At 42.9% G+C, this 20,906-nt stretch overlaps 1 protein-coding gene across 1 annotated transcript in view; it reads left to right on the top strand.

The window, feature by feature from the left end:
• KCTD1 (potassium channel tetramerization domain containing 1) overlaps window positions 1-13,600 on the top strand; it is a 33,979-nt gene extending 20,379 nt beyond the window's left edge. The window contains exons 2-4 of the mRNA XM_074146573.1: window positions 7,104-7,248; window positions 9,581-9,886; window positions 13,422-13,600. Of these exons, the coding sequence (XP_074002674.1) occupies window positions 7,104-7,248; window positions 9,581-9,886; window positions 13,422-13,580 (610 nt within the window). The 3' untranslated portion in view covers window positions 13,581-13,600. The remainder of the gene's footprint in view (window positions 1-7,103; window positions 7,249-9,580; window positions 9,887-13,421) is intronic.
• The last annotated feature ends 7,306 nt before the right edge of the window (window positions 13,601-20,906 follow it).

Consider the following 20,906-nt stretch of genomic DNA (forward strand, 5'->3'; position numbering starts at 1 on the left):
TGAAGGAACAGCCTATTTGGGGATTGCAAGACTTAAGTTTTCTGGAGATGGGTCTATCCCATCTCCAGAAGGTCTATCCCATCCTCCCAAAAGGGCTTGAAGGAGTGCTTGGTATCTGGAGATAAGCAAAACTGTGAGGGTCAGGGATAGACAGGATGTCTTGGGAAGTGTCAGCAATTTCAGTGTCTGTCAGATGGAGGAACCTCACTTTGTCAAAAGTGATGGGGATTGTGGGGATGAGGATCCTGGTTTGGGGTGGGGGAACAGCTGGAGAGCAGAGAACAGACCCCTCTCAGCCACATCTGAAGCCTGTAATGCAACCTAGAGGTTCAGGAGGTTTGGCTGCCACACGATTGAAATTGCTTTTAAAACATTGACCTGCCCAACCTCGTGTGAAAAGATGCAGATTTGGGTTGCAGCTGGTTCCTCTTATCTGTCTGTATCTCTCCGGTGTACCAGAGCAGAGAGAGAAGGTATATGGTAAACAGAAACTCCCTGGCCCATCATCTGCAGTCTGGGGATAGTGCTCTCCTGGCCTCACCCTTGCTGCCATCGTGCGATGTGGGAGATGGTTTCCATCTGCCCACATATATAGGTTTTCTAGCTCTGAGTCACCAGCTTTTGACATCCCATCCCAAGTTTTTATTCCTTTCTCTTCTAAAATGACCGTGTTTCTACAAGTGCCATTTGGGTCTGGGGGAATGGTGGTCCTGAATTTGGAAATGGGGGGTTTGAACATTCCAGGAGGAGGCTGTGACAGAGCCTATTTCTGTTGGACATTCAGGACCTTGCACCCACCATAAGGCTGTCAACCAGTATGTTATCTACATCGGAGGAGTTCCTGTATTAGCTGTGTTTCATACTGTAATTATCGCTTCTGGTGTGAATCTCCTAGGTAGCTAGATCACCTGTTTAGTGGGGAAAATACAGGTTTTAATTGTTCGTGGAAGAAATTTCTTTTCAGACAAACGGAGATTAGGGTATTTCTTTGACTTCTGGAGCCTTAACCATCCATTTTCTAGTTCACCCCAATGTTTTCTGTGACCTCTTTTGCTCAGCTGTCATTTAGTTACACATCTCATCATCTCTCTGTTCGTCTGTGGTGTAGAAAGCTGTAGTTCACTCTCTTGTAAGTAGCATTCCTGCAACATGACTGCACAGCGTTGTGCAACTTATTCTTTTCCAGTTAACGTGTCGGTTTGTCCATGTGGGTTAGATCCAATGACTATTAGTTCATTTTGTAATATGTCTGATTTGCTTTCATCTCTGCTCCTGGTGCTGCCTCTGATCAGGCAGGTTATAGCAAATCCCATGTTTCTTTCTTTTTTATATTTTTATTTTTGTCTCCGATGCGTTCCCTGATGATACCACCTCATTCGTCATTTCAGATCCTTCCCATCTGCTTCTCACATGCTTTACTCCGCATTTAAGACTATTCACCACTTCTTGTCTATCTCAATTTCTTCTAAATGTTTTATTAGCCCTCTGAGCTTGCCCTTAACTTTTTGTTCACTTCCATGCTCGAATAACAATCTTAAGATGTTTGAAATGATCTCCATGTAAAGATTCAGTTCTTCAATCTTTAGCAAATATTTCTACAAAGCTTTGACATTCTTCCACTCAGTATCTGGGATTTATCTGTTCTTTAAAATGCAATGTAACATTTTCTTTTAAATCTCATAAGAACTGGTGTTTTAATACCTCCTCCAGTACATCCTCCTTGCTCTGTCATTTTGGCTCCTGTATAAATACCTTTTCTATGGAAGGTTTAATGAGATTTTAGGTATTAATACATTTTTCCCCTGTTACCTTTGCTTTATAATCATTGTATTCATGCCTCTTCTGATAATATAGGAACTGCCTGTGCCAAGGAATTCCTGAGACTCATGGACATGAAACCTTAAATTAAATGTAAGGAGGAAGAGATAAGAACAAATTATAATAGCACTGAGAGTAAGAGATTACAACAGGGTATTTGGTTAAAATGTGGTTTTCATAATATATGTTCCTGAAAATTGCAAATGTATTCTGTTATATCATGTTTATGAGCCAACTTTTGTTATGCAGAGTTATAAAGATTGCTAGGTATTCAGTCGCTGTGGATCCAAATGACGTGAGGTATTCAAAAAAGAGAAGCTGGTTGTTACTGTTAAAGTGGTCCTCAGAAAAAAAGAGTAGAAACCTCATCATTCTCCAGTTGGGTGCGTTTCTCCCTGGCATTGGATACCTCTTCAAACGTACTAGCTTCTAGGGGACAGTGCAAAATTATATAATTTAGACATACGAGGAAGTAAAATTAAATAGCCATGAGATGAGCATACCATTAAACAGATCTAATTTATAATGGGCTCTTATGCAAATTGCCTTTGAGCACTTAAAAGAAAATGAAAAGAAATTAATAAGAACGATGTGGACTAAAAAGTCACAGAAAAAAAAAAGTAAAAGCCTATTCCAGCTCAGTCTCCGCACACCCCAGAGTGTTAAATAAGCAATTCCCATTAGCCACATAAATGTAATGATGTGATAGTAAAATTTGCATTCACTTATCCTTTTAAGGGCCAAACCCCTACTCACTTTGCCACAGTGGCTTCACCCAGGTGAGTCAGATTTCAACTAAAATACTTTTTTTATGCCATGTGATTCATCATTGGAGGGAGAGAGATGTGTTTTCATGAGTGCTTTTCCCTTGCCAGCCACTGAATACCTGACGTCGGTGGAGTCCCCGGCAGTTTCTTGCCCTGCCATTAGCATGGGATTGCGGGTGCCAGGGCATCGCTGATGCTCCTCCTGCTGCACGGTTCCCTCTGCCGGGTTATTATACACCAGGAGTTTTCCTCCCTTTTTGTTGTTCTGCAAAAGATGCAGAGAGCGCTGACAACTTCGAACTCCTGAAAATAGCTTATTGCAAAAAAAAAAACAATCTCAGTTTTGAGATTTTTTTCCTCTGGTAATTATAATAAAATGAGAAATAATATACTTGAATATATTAAAAAATGAGGATTCTGTGTTTTCTCAGAAAAAAAAAAAATCTGTTTATTTCTACCTTAGATTGAAAGTAATGCAATATTCTGCATGCTTGCAGACACCAAGGCTTGCTGCTTATCCGTGTTCCTTGTATCCCTTTGATGACAAAAGAGAAGAATTTTAGCTCTGTCCACTGAAGCTTCTAAAACAATCTGCGGAACCGTGTCATTTTTCTTAGTGTTAAGTTGTGCAATAGTTGACTTATTTAATTAGTATTAGCCATCTTGTGCCTAATAATTGCTGCTTTCCTAAATTCTCAACTGAGGCAGAATATTAAAGGGAAGTCTTTCTCTTTATGTGTATAATAATATATATAAATAGTTATACACTGAGAGAGCAAGGTTATAAACATTTACACTATGTATACAGTTTTGCTGCAGACAGTATATTTTTATACTTGACAAACAGGACTTGTTTCTGAAGAATGTGAAAAATCCTGTAAGCAGTATCTTCTTCCCGTGCTAGCTTTTTGGTCTAGAAACGCTGGTATGGGAGTGCTGGTCTGTGGGGAGAAGGATCCCTATAGTATTTTATGGAAGCAGAACGTCTCTTCTGTATCCCGTTGTTTTCTCCCCATTAAAACCAGGCTTGTGGCTGTACCTGTTTTGTGTCCTTAAAGTAAAACCAAATTCTGTGACGGAAGCTGAGTTTTCTACTGGTTGTATTTTCAGTCCTTGAAGCATTCAGTTTCTGACAGTGGAATATGATACTTAAAGCCATAGACATTAATTATTACCCATTGGAGGTCGTACTTTTAACCCATGGGACGTTAATTTTCCTGATATACAGAAAATTCCAGCCTGTTAGTTTTAATTAAATATTTCTGAAGTACATTTTCTTGTAAATGGACTACATTTTCTTATCCTTTACCCTTGATATTTGGCTAATTCTGCATATAATTATCAGCTTGCTTTGCAAGCCTCCTGTAAAGCACTTTCCTGTTTGGAAGTCCATTCAGCTGTTACGTATTTGTCATTTAGAAAGAAAAAAGTTGTCTTTGCTGATCATCAGCCAATGTTGTCAAGGAGGAGATGGGGGAGAAAAACATCTTTCAGGTTTTCTTAGGAAGTGAAATTATAATAAATGTGATTTAACAGTCCCTTCTTGTGCCAGCAGATTGGTGTCTCTTAAGCGCTTATAATTGCAGTGTGAGACCGAGCAGGAGTAACAGTGGAGCTATAGGTGACATTGAGGATGGTTACTCAAATGTTATTGTATAGAAAAGCTGCCAAGCGAGGCATGGCCGAGAGCTTGCCACTGTGCTTCCAGGGACCCAAGCGTAGAGGGGGAGGCTGGAGGGTGAAGGTGTTGGTCCTTCCCCCGGTCCTGGCATAGCCCAGTCTCCTCTCCTGATGAGTGTAGAAAATGCAGCTTAGAAGGACAATGCCACCAGATTTGGGTCCCATATTATCTCAAGTCTTTCCCTGGAGGCCACGTGAAAGAAGCTGGAATCTACGTTTTTTCCATCTGAAAAGGAAAAAGGCTTTAATTTTGTTTACAGAGGTCTTTCTGCTGGGGGTCTGCCCTTCCAAAGCTGTTTTAACTTGTGGAAGTGCAGTTGTGTATTGCAAAGTGATCCTGGGGGGGCAATAGGAGGGGAATTGGGATTTGGCAATTCCTTGTTTTTCTCTGCAGCTGCAAAGCAGGAGTGCACTAAGGCAGCGCTTTCTGGTCATCCTTCCAGCCCAGACCCAAGGGCTTTCAGGTCCCAGGTAGCACTCCTGCTGGCTGTGCGCGCTTGTCAGCATTATGGTTTTGTCAGAAGGCTCCATCCTCTGATACTATCTTGTTCTTTTCCTATACAATTAATAAAATGAAGACAAAAAGCCTAGAGGTTTAAAATATGTAATTATAGCAGTAATTTAGAACTAGGAAAATGCTGCAGAAACCAATTACCATTATACGTTTCAGTAATGACTGACTTGGCCAAATATATATGTTTTGTGTGTGAGTTCCATGACAGATTCCAAGATGACACGTTTGAGTATAGGGGAAAATTAATTCTAAATGCCAAGTGCATCCATATTAGACATAAATGTTGCTCATCCACCTAGTGAGCAGGAACCTGTATTATATGGCCTGTCACAGCTTAAATTTTGAGCAGCAGGGCAGGCAGCAACAAGTATCCAAGGAAGAAAGCCTGAATTGTTCTACGGGATGGCTTTGAAAAAAATATTTTGTACCTAATTCTGCAAAACATATTCAATTCCTTATATGTTACAGATTTCATGCGACTTAAATGGATTCAGGCATTTCCTACAGAATTGTAAATGGCCAGCTGAGGTTAATGGGGTTTTATGTCTTTCCTGGTCTTCATCTCTCCCCGCTGATGAGAAAGAATAGATGAAACTTGTATTCTAGTCACAGCTTATTACTAAGTGTACTACCGGGTCCCTGCTGCAGGCACAGACACCACTTTAAACTCCATTTGGGTTGGCTGTGCCATTTTCAAAGAGAGGGTGTACGGCTGTGGGTGTGGTGTGTGGTCGCCTGGAGCCCCATCCCTCTGCAGTTCCCCAGGACCCTGCTGCAAGTCCTGCTGTGTCTCCCCTTCTTTGGAATCACAGAATCATATGGGATTGGAAGGGACCTCTGGAGATCATCTAGTCCAACCCCCTCGCCAAAGCAGGTCCAGGGAAACCGCTTTGGTCTTTTGCTTCTTGAACTTTTGCTGGAGATCCCCTTCTGCTGGCTGATGGATGGGGCATCTCAGCCTGGGACACCTCATGCAGCCACGAGGGCGGATCACCTCTGAGTTTTTTGTGTTTTTTTTTCCTCCTGACGATGGGGAATAGTTGTTTCTTCACTTCTTTTAAAACAAAAATAGTGTGTCTTTACCGTTCATTGTGCTTGCTCTGTGCTTTTCGTGAGGAGACAGACTTGTACCTTACCTATGCCACAAACTGAGTGTGGTCAGGGAATAAAAGTGCCTATCGGTCCCCTAGCTCCACCCTGACCTATGGTGATACTCTTGTGTGCTCTTTAGTAACCTGCAGAGGTTTTATTGTGCTGGTTCCCAAAACGGATTGATTATAGTGAGACAAAAACTACCTACAAATGAGCCTTTTCATTAAAAAAAGGAAAATGTGGTATCTGCAGAATATTGCAGAAAGTAACAGGTTGTGAAAAGGCTCTGAAATCGCATCCCAGACGGTCAGTAGTATTTCACGCAGAGTGTCCGTGTGTGACGTTCAGCAAGCGAGCTATTTTGAGACCGTTTTGTTTGCAGTTCTGGTGTCGGAAAGAATCACAAAGTACTTCCACATCGCCCATGCGGAGGCATAAACAGGAACACAATCTCAAGCCTACCCGCCGCTCCTGGCAATTTCGCTGGGAAACCGCCAGTGACTCAGGAGCCTTTTGCAAACGCCCCGGTGCAGAAGCACAACGTAACATGTATTTCATGGTGCTCTGGCAAGGGTTTTGTTCAGAGTTCTCAGTCCTTCCTGCTGCTCTAACAAAAACAGGTTTGTGGGGCACCCGTGTGTGCGCCCAGCGGTTGATGTTGCAAGCACTGTTGGCAAGGGGAGGAGGCTCTCTTAGGTGGCTGCGTGGTTCTGGTGGTCGATGGGCGGTCTCTATAAACTGAGGCGTTTTTCCTGATGGTTTTAGCGTGGGCTAATTGATACCTGCTACAAACAGTTAATTTTTACTGTGAAATTGTTGCCTCGCGTTGAAATGTTATAAAGTTGGTACCCCCAGCTTCAGATTCCCACAACGTGCTGCCCCCTCAGCTGGGCCTGTCCAAGCGTTGGTTGCAGTAAATGGCATCCAAAAAATGAACTGGGTTTAAAAGCAAACAAAACCCAAGCAAACAACCAAAAAAACCCCACCGCCCCACCCCCGATTTCCCAAGTGCAATTTCCAAACTAAATCAGGTTCGCCGTGCAGTCCTCAGGAAAGCAGAATGAAGTCAATCCAAGGGGGTTGGTGCATCTTGGGGGGACGGGGTCTGCAGGTGGGGGCTGTTGAGAGAGATGTTTTGTAGCGTGGAGCTGTTTGAGCGTGCTCAGCTGTTTGAGCGGCCGCTGAGCCGAGCTTGGTCTGACCCTGCCGTTCGCCTCTTGTTTCCTCTCCAGGATCGGCCGGCTGTTCGATGGCACGGAGCCCATTGTCCTCGACAGTCTCAAGCAGCATTATTTCATCGACAGAGATGGGCAGATGTTCAGATATATCTTGAATTTTTTAAGGACATCAAAACTCCTCATTCCTGATGATTTCAAGGTGAGATTTCAAGGGACTTGGGTGCTTTGCATATACTTGGTAAATCAAGTATCTGATGTGTAGTCACAACAGAGCCCTAGATGGTGGGGACTTGCAGGTTATAGTGTTTGATTTCAGGTACGTGGCAAAAGTAAGCATGGGGTTGCTAAAGTGGCATCTCTCAGCCTTTCCTAGAGTGGCATTAATTATTAAATCTTCCTGTCCTGGCTATAGTGTTACGGAGCAACCTCACCACGTTTGACCTGAGGAAGTTAAATATTGTAGGATGCTGATGGAGACAGAAAGGATGTCACAATTTGGAACTGACTGCTTGTGAGCTTGGCTGCTTACTTGTCCTCTCATCTGCTTTTATGCTTCCCCTCTAATTGCAGCAGCTCCAGCTTCCACTCCCACGCTGAAATTCAGAGAATGGTGTGGGAATCACAGTATTGACAAAATAAACTGCACACGTGGTAATATTTGAGTATTAAGTCATAGAATATTTTCTCCCTCAGACTCTTGAATGCATGCTGCAAGTTTAATTTTGGAGTTTTGGAGAAGTCAGGGATGAGTAGCTCCATGTTTGTTATTTAAACTTCATTAAAGAGCCTGCTTTTTTTTTTTTTGCTTTTTAATAACAAACTGCATTTGTGGTAGTTCACCACACTAGACACTAGCCTACAGAGGTAGAGCTTCAGACTCCATGTGATGTTCTGTGTTTATCCTCCTGTAGATGTGTGGGTGTGTATGTGGTGTCAGCGGAGAGAGCACTGGAGACCGTGCTTGCAATCAGAACAGATCTTTATCGCTCCTTAATAAAGGCGTATCAGCGTAGCTGACTGTGCCATTAGTTCACCGTAGGAAACACAGCAATTCAGATTGAACAGGAGAGGTGATGGGGAAGGGTTAGAGCAGTTGGCGCTGGTGTGGAGTCTTTTATCCCTCGCATCTGAGACAGATTTTCAGGTGTTTGGGGCATAATAGGTGTGAGGTTGAGTTCCAGAGCTGTATTGCAGCAACCTTTGAATCATCTGCTGTAAACTCATACTTACTTCTCCCATGCGTGACAAGGGTAGACCTCCCTGAATAATGTGGAGGTTTGGAACTGGCCAATAAGCATCACATCCCTCTTTTGAAGCCTTGGCATGGCTTTGTGCTGCTCTTGGCGTTTGTCCTGAAGGCAATCAGAAATACAGAAAAAGGAAAAGCCACGTTCCATGCAATTTTAAGAAGTTATATATGCAGAGCCTTTTAAACACATAAATACACTGTAGCTGTGCTGAAATTAAAAATGTAACTCCTGGCAAGTTTGCCCAACCAACATGATGTTCAAAGGGGTGTCCTTTCCAGTTATGCTTTAAGGCATCCAGAAGATCAGAGCTTAAAATGAACAGCAGTCCTTGTCATCTAATCTATATATTTCTAAGAAACACTTTTGTTACATTAAATGTAAGCAGTAGTTTGGACATGATGTAGGTGTCCCATTCTCATAAAGCATTCTGTCTGTATCTCAAATTCAGGGGCCATACTGAGTGTTAGCAGTCTTCCTTTGTTGTCATTCTGTTCCTCTGTCTTCCCTAATTCTCATGTATTGCTTTTCTCTGTATAAATATTTTCCGAATGGTCTTATGCTGTTAAACCTAGAAAAATAAGATTTTTTTTATTTTTATTTTTTACTTTAAAAAATGGCAGCAGACAGATTCCAGATCATCAGTTCTAAATTACTTCTGTACTGGGTATGCTTAGAAATGTGTTCTCTCTGCTCTGGCATTTGAGATGATATAGTAAACAATACTGTTGGCAAAATGAGGAGGTATTAAAAAATACTTAATTTTTAAAATGCAGTAATATATGCAATTCATTATGCAAATATCTGAATCATTTTACACTTAGAACCATCACAGGCTCCCTCATTTACATTCTTATACCTGTTACAATGCCTGCTAGTATTGCTGTAAGACGCGATGGATCCTAGTGATGAATTCTCTGAATCCTGATTGAATTCTGTTCCATCTGTTCAATGAGGTCATTATTCTATGACATCACTATGGGGATAAAATATGGGGGAAAAGGGGGAATTTTTTGCCTGGATTATTCCATAGCAGAAGGGAGTTGAGCAAGCAGAGCCTCCCTTCCCCTTCCAAACGCTGCTATACCCAGTCTGTCTCACGTGGCTGATGGTTATTTTTTGCTTGCACTGTTATTTTATTACACCTTCCTACACAGTAATTATGAGCTACGTCTGAAGGGTTCCAGATCCAGAGCAGCGTTAGCCTGAATAACCGTGTACATTAAGTGGTACATTAGCAATGCCTCTTCCTTAATTGTGCACAGTAACGTATGTGTCTTCCAGGACTACAGTTTGTTATATGAAGAAGCAAAGTATTTCCAGCTTCAGCCCATGCTAGGGGAGATGGAAAGGTGGAAACAGGACCGCGAGAGTGGCCGCTTCTCAAAGTCTTGTGAATGCCTGGTGGTGCGAGTTGCCCCAGATCTTGGAGAGAGGATTACACTGAGTGGCGATAAGTCATTGATAGAAGAAGTGTTTCCAGAGATCGGTGACGTGATGTGTAATTCTGTCAATGCCGGCTGGAATCACGACTCGACGCACGTCATCCGATTTCCACTGAACGGATACTGTCACCTCAACTCAGTTCAGGTAGGAAGTCATGTATGTATTTTTTTGGAAGGGAGCCTGCTGACCAGGACCAGTGGGTTGACCCTCTTCCCTGTCACTGGAGCATTTTGATCAACAAAATCAGCTGGAAGCTTTGAGTTAGTTATTTACTTCTGTGGGTCAGGGCTGCTTTCTCCAATTAATTCACACATATCACCACCAAATCTCTTTGCAAGCAAACTACAGTAGTGTTAAAAACCTGCTTTAGGGGGTAAATGTTTGCCTCAATATAAAGATATTGTATATTTAGAGAAATACTTTTTGCCATTTGAATATAGGGCGACCATTTAAGCCTCCTTCCAGTCTCTTGCCCTGCTTGTTATAAATTGTTTTCTGGATTGATGAGGGGGCACAAGGACATCTCAAGCCAGGGAGGGAAGATGCCACATCTCCAGAGAGCTCTTGAGAGCATTGTTCTCTGTCCCTTCACCTAAGTGAAGTTGTGAAGATGCTCTGATTTGCTAGAGTCCACAAGAGCTCTGAAACTAAATAGGAAGAACGGAGGAGCAAAAAGATGAAGCCTTGGTCTCTTGTTCTGTGTCTAACAAGTGAGAAGTGAGGGGAAAGAGAAATCAATGTGAGAAGGACAGAACTGGACAGTAGTATTGGCCAAATACTGAAAGGAGGGACACCCTTCCACAGAGGGAGAACACAGCTAGCCACCTTCCTCTTCCTTCCTCCTGAAATGATACCCAGTATTTCTGGAGAAGGGAGCAGCCTGCAGCCACAGGAGAAGGCAAGGCGTGTAATGTGGAGGGTACGGTATGGTGGAAGTTATCACAGATGTGGTTTAAAAACAAGTGTATCGTTTTTTCCAGGTCTTTTGCATTTGATAAAGACCTCCCTAATACTTCTTGAATAAATCACCATATACGTTTTACTTTGGATGAAGACAACATGTTCAGTCTTCCTCCTTGCTGAGGTAACAAAAACAAAGGCACATCTGCTTTATTGCAAATAGGGACCCATCTGTTCCTGGGGTCTCAGGGAAGACCCTTTTCTTTCACTTTCAGCAGTTTTTCCTAATTTATTGTAGCATAGCAGAGGATGTAGCAATATCTAAAATGAGTAGCTGTTATGAAATAGATAAGGAAAAATCTGGGAGACAAATGCAGGTAATTTCTGGAACAATTATAATAAACTTATAAATTATAGTGTTATCTGGTTTATCCTCTATTGGTTAAAAACAACCAACCTCACACACCTGTCTCCACCTAGTTAGCACATCCTGCACAGCCAGCACTTTGGAGTGAAAGCACTTTTTCACATCTGGAATTGTCATTAGCACTATTGATGCTGTTTGGTTTAGAAACACCTCCTAAATGCTCCAGGCTCACGAGTGAGTCCTTACAGAGAAGACACTTGGAAGCTGAGCTGGGCATCTGTCCATCTGCTGGGTTCTGCTGTCCAGGTGGAGAAGCTCTGCTCTGCTCCCTCCCCAGAGGGACGCATGGAGGGCTCACCAGGCACTGCGTGTGAGCTAGCGCTTAACACAGGAGTCTGGAGAGACCTATCTAGACCTATCGAGATACGGTTAACCCATGTTATGCTTGAACAGTTGTGTCTTACTGGCCTTCACTGTCATGCTGGAATGAAAGTTGTTTTGTCCTAGTGACTAATGCAAATTTAGAACAGCCTTACATGTAAGATTACAACTGGAAAGAGATAGGACTTTCAAGGAGGGTTATTTAGCCACACGTCATACAATAGTTGTCAAAGCAGCTGTATCCTTCAGAAGTTTCTCTCTTACCCTGATATTCACATTTTTGTCACTAAATAAGAATTGCCAAGCGTATTTACTGATGCGAAAAACCCGAGTCAGAGTGGCAAAATATGCCCAGGCTTCAAGAGAGATGATGATCCCATGTTTCTAATGCTGCATCTTTCATTTCTGGGGGACATAAGCACCTTCCAGTCCTAATAACAATGTGAGGAGGAACAGGGACTACCAGTAGACCTGGAGAATGAGGTTGTAGACTAAATGATTTTCCCAGGGCTGGACTAGTTTCCTAATAATTGCCACCATTTTTCCATGACCTAAGTTATCCTGCTCTGTTTTTCAGTGGCTTGCACTGAGGCATATTTGGGGGATTTTGGCTAATATTGTTAAAAGCTAAAAATCAGAATAAACAAAAATTGCACAGATGTTTTATGGTGCAATTGCTTCTGAGTCTCTTTTCCCACCCTCTTCTTTTTGACATTTGTCTGCTGTGCAATTAGCCGTGCTCAGGTATTTTGGAAAGACTTTTGCCGACCTGAAGCAATACATGTAAAGACGTGGCGTGTCTTGTTTCAGGCGTTTTTAAACCACAGCTCGCTTCTCTCCCCACCCCAGTCCTCTGCAGCCTTCTGCCGCTCTGCTTGCCCTTGCTGTCCCAGCACTCCTGCAAGCCAATTTGCTAATTGGTGAAATAGCTGGGAAAGGCTCGGTAGGCACCCACTCCCAACACAACCCCAGTGAGATCCGATCACAGTGGACAAAGAGGGTCCCACCTCCTGTGGGGTGCAGGGGTGTCCACCTCCCCTTGGGGCTGGTCGCCATCACAGCTGACCCTGGTGGAGTCCTGGAAGGGTCTCCCTCACAGGTGAGGCGAAGGAAGCCCAGGTATCAGAACACAGGTAAAGAAGATAAAAGTAACAAAGAGTATAAACAAGGGAAAGAACGCCTCAGCCCTGCAGTTACAGTAGAACAGCATGAATACAAGCAATTAAAATAAAATAGTGGAATAGTGGTATGGAAGGAGACCGTGCTTATAGCTGTAGCAGCCTGGAGCTGGTGCTGGGAGCCGAGGTCTTTGTACCATCGCTTGCTGGGTGAGCTGCGTGGATGCATCCCTCTGCCACTCCGGGAGCACTGCCTGACTCTTATTTTTAATTTTTTTTTCTTGTTGCCATTGTATTTCCCACTGGAAGCAACACTCGGGTTGTGAAAAGGGAGGAAAGAAGGTGAATAGGCAGAACTCGTTTGTCCCATAATTAAAGTTAAAAGGTTGGTGGTTTTACCACAGGTAACTGTAGCCACAGATCTTTGTGATCACGGTTGGGTTTTAAGTGTCTAGAAAATACAATGGCAACTTTTCTGAAATTCTGAGCACAGTATCTGCGTTATCACCGTTTACTTGAGGTGTTTGCTCAGCATCTCCCAATGGCTGCTATGGAATCCTGTATTTGCCCTGTTGTACTGTAAATCTTGTGAAGCAGAGAATGTTTTTCCAGGCATGTTCTGTGGACAGAAGAAATCTGTATTTAACACTACTAAAAAAAAAAAAAAAAGAAAAGAAACCCAAAAAAAAACCCCAAATGTATTTTCTTTCATTTTATCTCTTATTGCTCAGTGACCAAAGTCAGCAGAAAACAGTCCAATACAACGAAGCTGAGGAAACCAGTTAGTGGGTCTGTGTAACCACTTCTGTGTCCTAGCTGGATCCATTTAAAAACAGCAGTTAGCATCCTGGGACAGCAAATAGTCTGTGTAATTACTTATACACTGGTGTTTGTTTCCTCTTGTTTTTTGCAGGTACTTGAGAGGTTACAGCAAAGAGGGTTTGAGATTGTTGGCTCATGTGGAGGTGGGGTGGACTCTTCCCAATTCAGTGAATACGTACTGAGACGAGAACTCAGAAGGACATCTCGTGCACCCTCCGTCATTCGAATAAAGCAAGAGCCTCTGGACTAAAATGGACATGTTTCTTTATGCAAAAAAAAAAAAAAAAAAAAGGCAAAGAGAGAGGAAAAAAAAAAAAAAGGGGGACATTTCATGTGCAGTTTGGACTCCAAACAAGTCCTGGAACTAAAATTGAATAAAAGACACATTTATATCAAATATAGAGACCACACCTGAATTCATATGGGAACATTTGGAATAGTAGTAATAATAATAATAACCTCAAGGTGTAAAAAAAACCACACAAACACACATATATATAAAAAAATATGTATGTATATGTATGTATGTACATATATATATGTATGTATATGTCAAAGGGTAGGAAATGCAACAACAAAAAAAGTGGTAGATGAGGTTGGTGCTGTGATGGCCATTAAGTGTCCTAGGCCTTTCTGGGGCCCACTTAACGGTGTACAAGCCATTACCATTGGGGGATACATAGACAACTCTCCACCCATTTTCCATTGCCAAACAGCCATCCACTTTTTAATGTGTACACACCTTGACTCAACTTTATTTGCAGATGGAGGTTTATGTCTGTCTTTTTTAGAGGTGGATGGGCAGGTGTTCAGGAGACGACCACCCATTGCATTGGAAAGCTAGTCGACTGAAATTTTAAATGTAGTTTGTACAGAAGTCGCACACTTTTTGTCTGCCCTCACAGATGTGAAAGGTTAACTTTTCTTTTGAATGAGGTTTTTTTTTTTGTTGTTGTTTTTGTTTTGTTTTGTGTTTTTTCAAAGGGGGCCAGAATAATTAATATTTGGTAGAGATGCTCTGGTTTGAATCTGCTGCTTTCCTACAATTTTTTCAAATTTTATAATGTATTAAATACAATAAACTCTGTTTAAAATAACGAGGGTCTGGTTTAAGCCAACAGAAGCAGAGAGGTGGGGTTTAGCTCGCCCACTACACTCAGGCAGGCAGCGCTGCCCACGCACGGGGGAGTGAGTTAAAGGCAGCAGAGGCCGTTGCGGCATCTGTCTGGCGTGCCACAGGTTGCTCGTCTTCCTTCAGCGCTGACCTTTTTAAGAAGCTTTGTCCCGGTTTGAAGAGAGGCTGTTGGTCAGACTGAAAAAAAATATCACCAGCTCAGCCCAGGGAAACCCATCAAAAAAACAATGACGCCTGGTTCTTGTAACCTTCAATGTAACAGTGGGTAGTTGCATCCTTCCCTCTTGACTAAGGAGTCGGCAGCTTCAGCTCTCCAAGCCCTTGCCCTGCTGAGTGTTAGTCAGCCAGTTTGTTTTTAATCATCTTGTTCATTTCCCTCGTTTAGAGCTAGTGTTCTTCTGCCTAGAGAGTGAGATGGTCAGCCCCTCGCCTTACGCCATCGGCTGCCGAGCGGTGAGTCGATGATGTCCTGCGAGTTGTGTTCTCTTGCGGAGTCTCACCGAGGCCACCCCTGCAGCCGCCTGGTTCGGTTCCGGCCGGTGAGATTTTGCAAAGGTGCCACTGCACGATACCGCTGCACGGACCGTTCACGGGTTGAGGCTTTCACCACCTAAAACGCACCAGCAACCACCACCTTTCCTCCAAAGTATCTTTTTATGCAATATTCCAGAATATGACTGTGTATTCATCCTAGTATGGAAGTTTCTATTGACGCAATGGTGCCGGCGTTCCGTTCATTTTGGTGACACTTTGCTATTTATTTAAGAAAAGGAAAAAAAAAAAAAGACATTGTTAAATACATGTAACAAGGTTTTTAATATAGTCTGATAACTCGGAAAAAAAAAAAGCTACCATTTTTCTGTTTTTTATTAAAATATGTCAGAGGGCACACAAATAACTCTCTGGCAGCACATATCAATGGTTTTGAAATTATTGAAATGTGGAAATGGGGGGGGGATACAGGGGCTCCAAAAATTAAGGTTCATTAGCGGGTTATTAGATCTTCAGTGTGACACTGATCTGTCTATTCACGGTACTGGAACAGCTTCGCCGTTGGAAATGCTTGTTTTCAATTAGCAGCAAGTAGTCCTCTTAAAAAATAAACAAATGCTTGCTCTTACTGCCCACAATTTGGTTGTTAGTTTGCATAGAAGTCGGAAAGCTAAAACCCTGGGAAATAAATATTTTTAACAGATCTTCAAGCTGTTGGAAGTGGTATGAAACTTGCGATGTTGAAAAAGATGCTGGTCCCTGTGGGTTGAGAGCACATGGGTGTTGGTCCCCCTGGGTTGAGAGTATACGGGTACCGGTATGGGTTGAAAGTACACAGGTAGTGGTACAAGGCAATGTGATGTTCCAGAGACTGTTCACTGCCGAAACCTTCCCTGAGCTTCCAGGTGGATCCTCACTTTCTGGGGCCTCCACAGCATATCTGGGAATATGTTTACACTGTCCATTAAGCCTAAAGGTACTCTCACTTCCAGATCTGCCCTGCCAGGCGCCGTGTTTTACGTACAGGCATATGCTCCCAAAGCCGGCAGGTTGTGCTCAGCCGGTGGTTTTGCTTGCTCAGCCCGTACTTGTCCAACTCGATAACACCTCTGTGCTCCTCCTAAATCTCTAACTGGCCGGTCGTCCTCCCACCAAGCCCACGTTCCTTGTTGATGGGGTCAAGAATCACCCCAAGACCCTGAATGTAAATGTTGCTGCAAGTACAGTGTGGTCATGAAGTAAGAGGTCATGACTGAAAAAAGCAATGGCTGATGAAAAATGTGTGCAGGAATAAGCTAGATGTAGATTTTTAGAGAGCAAATCTGATTAGTCCTGTTTGTAATTGAGGCTTTTAACCATGTGTTTTTACAATGTTCTTTAGAAAAACTGATCAACAGACAAATGAGCAATATATCCAGGAAGGGGGGAAGTAGGGGGAACCAAGAAGGACCAGATTGTGGTCAGCTCTCTTCTGGAGGTTAGTAATTTTGACATGTACAATAGTTTAAATTTATCTAATTTTTTTATTAAAAAGTATGACTCCATTTTATGCTATCAGTGGTGCTGTATTTAATAACAAGAGGAAGAGCTGCAGTGAACAGTAGCTGCCAACGTTGTACTTCAGCAACTTGGTTAAGCAGCTGCCAGGAGAAGCTGCATGCTGTGGGCACACAGAGATTGCAGATGCCACCTAGCACGCCTTCCCACAATGAGACACAGGCAGAGGAACTGAGTCTTCACCCTTTCTTTTGGCAACATGAATGCTGGATTTCTGTGATAACCATCCACCCAGGGTTTAACTCTTCCCCTATTGTCTCCTTAATGTACCAAACAGCTACATAACGTAAGTATGGATCCTGGCACCTTGGATGAACCTTCACACTGTGAGCGTCCCATTGAAGACTTGAGTTAATTTATCCTGCTCCGGAGAAAGTGAACTCCCGCTTAGTCACTAGCTTAATCTCTCTTTCCAGAAGCACTATTTGTAAATAAGTGCTGCTAATTTATTGTATTGGCCAAGTAGCCTGACCCAGCAAATGTTTTTCCTCTCCATTGCCACATATCTAGAAGCAAGCTGATCACGTCTGCGATTGAGTGGCACAAGCAGGTGTACCTGAGGTATTGGGGTTTGATGCCCAATAGACTCTGTAACAAAATCCAATGGTGACAACCTACCACCCTCTGAAAAAACATGGAAGTTGAGCCACCCATTCAGTTATTTTTCTTCATGCTAAACAGGCACTGCTTTCAATTTGAAGAGAAACATTTTGTTCATGAGCATAATTTTTTGCAGCAACCTTTAAAAATTGATTGCTATACTAATTACAGGGTTTTTACTGTCACCCAAATGACTTGTCAAGTGTGTTTTTCTTTAGCGTTCACATTTTTGGTAACTTCGTGGAGGAAGGATTTGATTTTGGGAGGTGAGAAAAGAATTTTTATTGACCAATGGTTAATTTTTCAGAGAAATAAAAGCATTTATTTCCATCTGTCATTTCTTGACTGTGGAATTCTATATTATGAATTATTTCTAGGGACAACTGGTATTTGTATGTAGGCATTCTTGCTGCCTGAGGTTTATTTACAGTGGAAATGAAACCAAGACATCCTCAGGGCTTGTAGACCAGTTGCTTTTTCTCAGACTTCAGTTTGAGTGGTTTATTATTTCTTGAGGGTCTGGAGGGATCGCCACCACCAAAAATCAATACACTGCATCAGGTCCCTATGTTGGCTTTGGCTGCTACCTCATTGATCTAGTTATTGAAGACCCCCAAACTGACAGCATTTGGGATTCTTTATTTGACACTGAAACTGCTAAAATTACATCCCTACCCCATTTCCAAAGAAAGATGCAGGCACATAGCACAAAAGTTCATCCCCTTGTAAGCTGAGCTAGCGCTGCTAGCTGGTAACCAGGCTGATAACGTCCATGGCTGGGGGGAGAACCCTAGAGCCAACCTGCCAAAGCATCCTCTCTTTGTACAAGGGTGAGCTCCAGAAATGGAGGTGTCCTCCGACAGTTGGGGAGGAATCCACTTTTCCTTGAATCTCTGCAGTTCTCCACGTTTCCTTAGTTTTCCACTAAGGCTAGGGGCTTAGTATGTTGTTGTGTCCCCTAAAATAATGAAGAGTATATTGTTTTTCAATTGATGTCAGATATTATGGGCCGGATCCCATCTTCTGCCCTCTGTATTCATGGTGAACTTGCCCCACATCCAAGTTATGAACTGATTACAGATTAGTGTAATTGGGGGATTATGAGAAGATGCATGGCTGTCGGTATTCTTGCATTGACAGCAATTGTTCCTCATCTCTGTTGCGCGTTGCTTTTAAAAATACAGGTTTTTTCCATTGCAGGTTAGAGGAAATGGGGTTTGATCAGACTCTTCTCTCTCAGCCCCCTTGAAACTGTATGTCCATGAGCTCTTCTCTTTGGAGAGTCCATTGCTGGTGTGAACGGGCTGGGTTTGTGCCCCTCAGGGAGCGTGGGGTGTCCGTGCCCTCACACAGCCCAGCAAGCCCCATCTCCTGATATTTGGAGCACAGCTCTGGCTTGCTGGTCCGGGGAGAGAGAGAGAGGAGAGGAGATTTGTCTCTCTGCTCTGGAGTTTGGACTGATAAATGATCTCATCTATAACCCCAAATGGTATTCTAGTTTCTGTTCTATTATGTAGCTTGTCAGTGGTGTTATTAATTTTCCTGAGGAAAGCACGTCGTGTGGGATGGCTGGCCTTGCCTGCTCACCATTAGGATGCAGTCTAAAGGGCAGGGCAGTGACCTGTCGAGTGCACACCTCACTTCGGGCATTGACTTAAAATAAAAACTCCGCATGCCGAAGTCCCTGGAACTCATTCTGGCTTTAGTGCAAACTGGGGAGCTTAGCAGGGATCACCAATGGATGGTTGATACTTTGTTTGATTAACTGCCAAGCAATTACACTCAATGCAAAAACAGAAGACAAATCAACCAGAGTTGTGAAGAACACTAGTTCTGAAGATCTGTAGCCATGATTTCACTAATCCTTGCTGCTTCTGAATCAATACTTAGGCTCAAGGTGGCTCACGTTAAACACTTTTTTTTGTCAGATAAGTAACAAAAGTAGCTGTGCAATTCTTCCCCTCACTTTCTCCAGTTCAGGAGGTTTGTTTTTCTTCTGGTTGGGGCTGTGCCTGGGCAGCTCAAGACTAATAGTTTTGGCCCTAACATCGTGCTTGGTCTCTTCAAAGCATTGTACAAACCTTCAATTAAGCATCCCTCTACCTGTAAGAGAAGAAGGTGGCAATAAGCTCATCTTGCAGCTGGGGAGGCTGCAGAGGCTTGGCTTCCAACCGCCCGGGTGGCAAGCTGCTCTTCGAGAGTCACGCGCTGCGGCCACCCTCTTTCACAAGCCCTCCTGCAGTACAGAAAGAGGCTGGAATCGGTGAGGTGCTATGACACGTGTTTTTTTAAAACTGAGAGTTGCAAGCTATTCAAGCATCCCTGAGATGTCTGAATAAGCTTAAGTAACATGACAGCCGTGTTAGGCTTGATGTACCTTTGGGATTATTATTTTTAATTCCTTCCCAAGTGAGAGAAAGATAAATGAAATAAAATTTCCTTTACCTTTCATGTTTTAAGTAGGATCTGCTGGTGTTTTCATATCCCTCCTCTGGCTCAGCTCTTCAGTAGTGACTATAATTTTCTGTTTAGGATGTTTTGGTTCCTTACCACAGAACTCAGGTATTATGGGGGCGAGGGAGGGAAATAAAAAAAAAGCTCCAGTGCAATTTGCGAAAGAGCTTTGGTCGTTCATATAGTGATCACAACAAAATCCTGACACGCGCCAGGATGGTGGATGGCAGGAATGCTTTTCAGGTGTGGTCGCTGAGACGGAGGAAAGCACAGCTGGCTCCTGGCTTCCAACTCTCCAAAATAAAAATGACAACAGCAGGAAACTAGAGCTCAAACCCTCACGGATTAGCTTCCTCCTTAAGCATCTGCTCCTCTTTCCCGCAGTGGTAGCCTTTGGATGAGTTAGTTTAAAAGCTGTGCTATCGTCTCAGCTGTAACCAGTGCAGCTATTCCAGGGGAAAGCTGCTTGGCTCAGGGACAGCTGTTCCGCAGAAAAATTCTCTTCTGATGCATTATTGATAGATGTAAGTTAAAGCCATAAAGCTCGCAGCTTTATCAGGCAATATCTACTAAATCCTGGAAGCATGTAAGATAACCTAAATGTAATCTACTGCATACCAGCTCCTTCAGTGATGGATAGCACAACAAAAGCAGGACTAATGAAAAATTAATGAAAACAGTTACTTCCATAAGAAAAATGATCTCTTTTCTCCCACCTTTGTATTGATTTTAACTGGCCCTGTAATTGGAAGTGTATAATTTTTTCCTAAGGTAAAGAGGATTGAGGGCGAGGGAGAGCGAGCGTATAATTCTATTCATGTTTGTGACATACTTTCAGGCTACAAAAACAAAGCATTTTCCTTAGGATGTTGAAGCCGCCTGTGAATGCAGACTTCAAGCATATTTTCTCAGCTCAGGCAAACTGCCATGCTGGTTGCCTGAAACCAGATAGTGCATGAGCAGGGTACTTGGAGTACTTTGAAGGCTAGCGAGGAAGTACAAAGAAACACTGTTTAAGAAAAATCAAATACAGCACATGTAACTTGGTGGGTTTAACGTGTTTCATGCATTCAAGTTCATTCCTGATTGATCTGCCACTTTCTGAAAGGGAAAAGTCGCCCAGTCGCTCCTTGGAGAATGTCAGGCTCAGAGGAAGGACCTTCTCGGTGAGACCAAACCAGTTGTTCATGCACTGGCTTGACAGTGAATTCACTGCCACGTGTAGTCTCACCACCTTCTCACCGACACCTTTAAACACAACTGTCTTTTCCCCTAAATTTAATAAAGCATTTCTGGTTTTTCACCATAAAACAGCAGAAATCAGTCTGATCTGCAATT

The sequence above is a fragment of the Numenius arquata genome, chromosome 4 (genome assembly GCF_964106895.1).
Source record: "Numenius arquata chromosome 4, bNumArq3.hap1.1, whole genome shotgun sequence".
NCBI classification, from domain to species: Eukaryota; Metazoa; Chordata; class Aves; order Charadriiformes; family Scolopacidae; genus Numenius; species Numenius arquata.